Here is a 3,356-nt window from a genome sequence, read left to right as displayed (position 1 = left end):
ATCTTGCCTCAGACACTTTCCTCCTCTTTAAAATGGAAATATTAATAGCACCTGCCCCCCAGGGTTGTTGTGAGAATAAATGAGCTAATACTTTAAAAGCACTTTGAAAATCTTCAAGTGCTATATAAATGCTATTATTAATGTTTTTATTATAACATAGACTTTATCAATCTCATTTTACAAATGGGAAACTAAGACCCAGAGAAATGGAGTGATTAGCTCAAAATCACAAAAGTAGCAAGTTGAAAAGTTGGGATCTGGACCCTAGCTTCCATAGTTCATAGATGAGAAAAGTGGGGAGCAGAGAGGGGAAAATGTTTGCTTAGGGATAGATATTAAGTTGTAGAACTGGGATTCTAATTCATCCAGGTTTAGTTACCCCACCAAAGCCAGGGCGTTCCACACAGTAGCTTAACCACTGCCAGATCTCTTAGAGATCCACCAAATCTCTTAAACGTTCCTCCTGCCCTCTCCCCCCTCCTCCACCCTCCCCAGGTTGGGGATTCCCAGTCCTCTCCCTGAGGCTGCTCAGGAGCCAGAGTGGGAGGCAAAAGTAGTTCCTTTGAAGCTGATGGCCTAGTCAGCACTTGTTGAAGTTCTTGGGAAACTGTTCTCAGAGGATTTTCAACTGAGTTGCTTTTTTCCAAATTGGAGTTGCAGGGGTCCTCTAGAGTCATCGGGCCATCCCCCTGTCTCTGATCAGACCATATTCCCTCCCTCCCCCAATCTTGTATTTTGTCATTCTCTGCCTTTCTCTTAAGCACCTCCAGGGAGACATAAATCCGACAGGAGTGCCTTGTGACTTCCTGTGGATCTGGATCAAAGACCAGAACCTGAGATTCGATCTCTGCTCTATTATTTAAAACTATGTGACTTTAGGCAAGTCCCTTTATCTCTGGGTCTCAAGTTTCCACATATGCAAAATGGGGGAGTAGAATTATTGAACTAAAAAATAATAATATAAAATAAATAATAATAAAAATAATAACTAATAAATATTGAACTAAAGTGTTCCCAAAGCGGGTTCTAAATCCTCCGACCTTCCTCTCATTAAGTCCTTCCTAATTTCTAAATAGAATATTGTTGCCACCATCACTCACTTTGAATCTGTGCTCAGATCATCTATATCCCTAAAACGATCATTGCTTCCCCTTAGCCTTCTCTTCTCCTGGGCAAAGAGTACGAATCTCTCTCGGGACAAACGAATTAATAGAACTTTCAGTCCCCACTCACACATAGGAGTGTGGAAGTTGTGAAGATGGAGCTGTCTGCAACCATTCAAGGGTATAAATGTACGTGCTATTATGATTTTTTTAAACTTATGCTAGCCCCCCCAGGGAAGACGGAGAGACCAAGGCTAAAGCTCTTGCCCTTCCCCACATTTCCTGTATTTGTCAGTTCATTCTTTTAAAACCTCTTTTAGAGGGCAGCTGGGTGGCGCAGTGGACAGAGCCCCAGCCCCGGAGTCAGGAAGACCTGAGTTCAAATCTGCTCTCAGACACTTAACACTTCCTAGCTGTGTGATCCTGTGCAAGTCACTTAACCCCAATTGCCTCAGCAAAAACATAAAAAAATAAAAACCTTTTAGGAAGTCTAAAAGCAGACGTGTGCTGGTAAATGTTTAACAATACAATCATATATATGTTTGTATAAATGTACATATTTATACATACATGCCTAGATGTAAACTATTTTATGTATGTATATATACAGGCACTTTATATAGTGTGTCGTGATAAATATGCTCCACCCATTAAAAATTATATATTTATGTAAATATATTTATATTATATAGACATATTTAAAATGTCCCATGCATAAATGCATACTTAACACATTATATATATATATTTATGTAAATAAGCATTTCTATATGATATAAACATATGGAAAGTGAGCCATGCATAGATGTATGATTAATACTATATATATATGTGTGTGGGGTGTGTGTGTGTGTGTAAATATATTTCTATAATATATGGACATATATTGTGTCCCATGCATGGATACATGTTTAACACACTTAATACATATTTATGGAAAGACATATGTCTATATATTATAGAAATGTTTTTATATTATATAGATATAAATAAAGTGTCCCATGCATAGATACATGCTTAATACACTTAATACGTATATATCTGTGTAAATATATATTTCTATATTATACAGACATATATAAAGTATCCCATGCATGGATACATGCTTAACACACTTAATATATATTTATGTATAATATAGACATATATAGTGTCCCATACATAGATACATGCTTAACACACTTAATATATATTTATGTGAATATATTTCTATATATAAATTATGTCATGTATATACTCAGCACACTTTAGGATAAATATTTATAGAAATATATTTATTTATATCAGTGTTATACTTCTATATTATAGACATGTAAAGTATCATGTATATACATTTGCATGACACTTTACAATATATACATATTTACATCATATTAATATAATATATATATAAAGTTTGACATGTATTTGTATGACATACTATGAATATTTAATCTGTATTATTAACATTCTTTCAGTCGGTCAACAAAACAATCAACAGAACAAACTTCTAAAGTGTAAATGCTCCCACTGAAACTTTCACCATCAGCTCCCCCTTGCTGGTTAGAGCTTGAAGCAACATCTCCCTGATAAGGGGTGCAAGACTCTTGGGGCCACTTCCCCTTCTAACGATATTGCTAGGCTTTCTTCTCTCTCTGACGTTCAGGGATTCTGTGCAAAGGTCATTTTATAGCTTTAGTACTGGAAGGGACTTTAATGATTGTCTATCATCTAGTGCAATCTCCTCATTTTTTCTTCCCTTTTTCCCTCTTGCTTTTTCAGATAAGGAAACTGAGGCTCAGAGAAGATACCAACTTGTAGGAGATCCCACAGCTGGTAAGGGAAAATATCGAGTATTTGAATGCAGGTCTTCTGACTCCAAACCTAGTGTTTTTATCAGAAAAAAAAAATCCAGAACCCATAATAATTCCTTGTTAAAGTTGGAAGAGGGGGAAAAGCTCTGACCCCCATCCCCTGAGCTTTCTTTAGCCCTCTGGAAAAAGAAAGGATTTGACAAGAGCATGGGGAAACTCACCCTTCAGGATGCTGATGACTAGGATAGGTAGTAGCCACTTCATTCCTGGAAGAGGAGAGTCAGGAAAAGGCTCTCTCCTCGTCTTCCTTCACTTCTCTTTTCTCCTTTCATCAGGTCTTCTTTCCTCTCCTCTCTGCTCGTTTCCTCTTTTATCCTCCTCTTCTTTCTTTGCCCCTCTCCTCTGCTCAACTGTCGGAGTGTGCTGGGGAGGGTGGGGAAACCTTGGCGCCCAGGTAGTC

At 37.5% G+C, this 3,356-nt stretch overlaps 1 protein-coding gene across 1 annotated transcript in view; it reads right to left on the bottom strand.

Annotated features, from left to right (window-relative positions):
• The window catches only part of IL22RA1 (interleukin 22 receptor subunit alpha 1), a 26,723-nt gene extending 23,367 nt beyond the window's left edge, over positions 1 to 3,356 (bottom strand). The window contains exon 1 of the mRNA XM_051988233.1: positions 3,118 to 3,356. Coding sequence (XP_051844193.1) covers positions 3,118 to 3,160 — 43 coding nt within the window. The 5' untranslated portion in view covers positions 3,161 to 3,356. The remainder of the gene's footprint in view (positions 1 to 3,117) is intronic.

The sequence above is a fragment of the Antechinus flavipes genome, chromosome 3, assembly GCF_016432865.1.
Source record: "Antechinus flavipes isolate AdamAnt ecotype Samford, QLD, Australia chromosome 3, AdamAnt_v2, whole genome shotgun sequence".
In the NCBI taxonomy this organism is placed as follows: Eukaryota; Metazoa; Chordata; class Mammalia; order Dasyuromorphia; family Dasyuridae; genus Antechinus; species Antechinus flavipes.
Note: the sequence above shows the minus strand (reverse complement) of the source record. Positions and strands in the feature narration are given on the sequence as shown.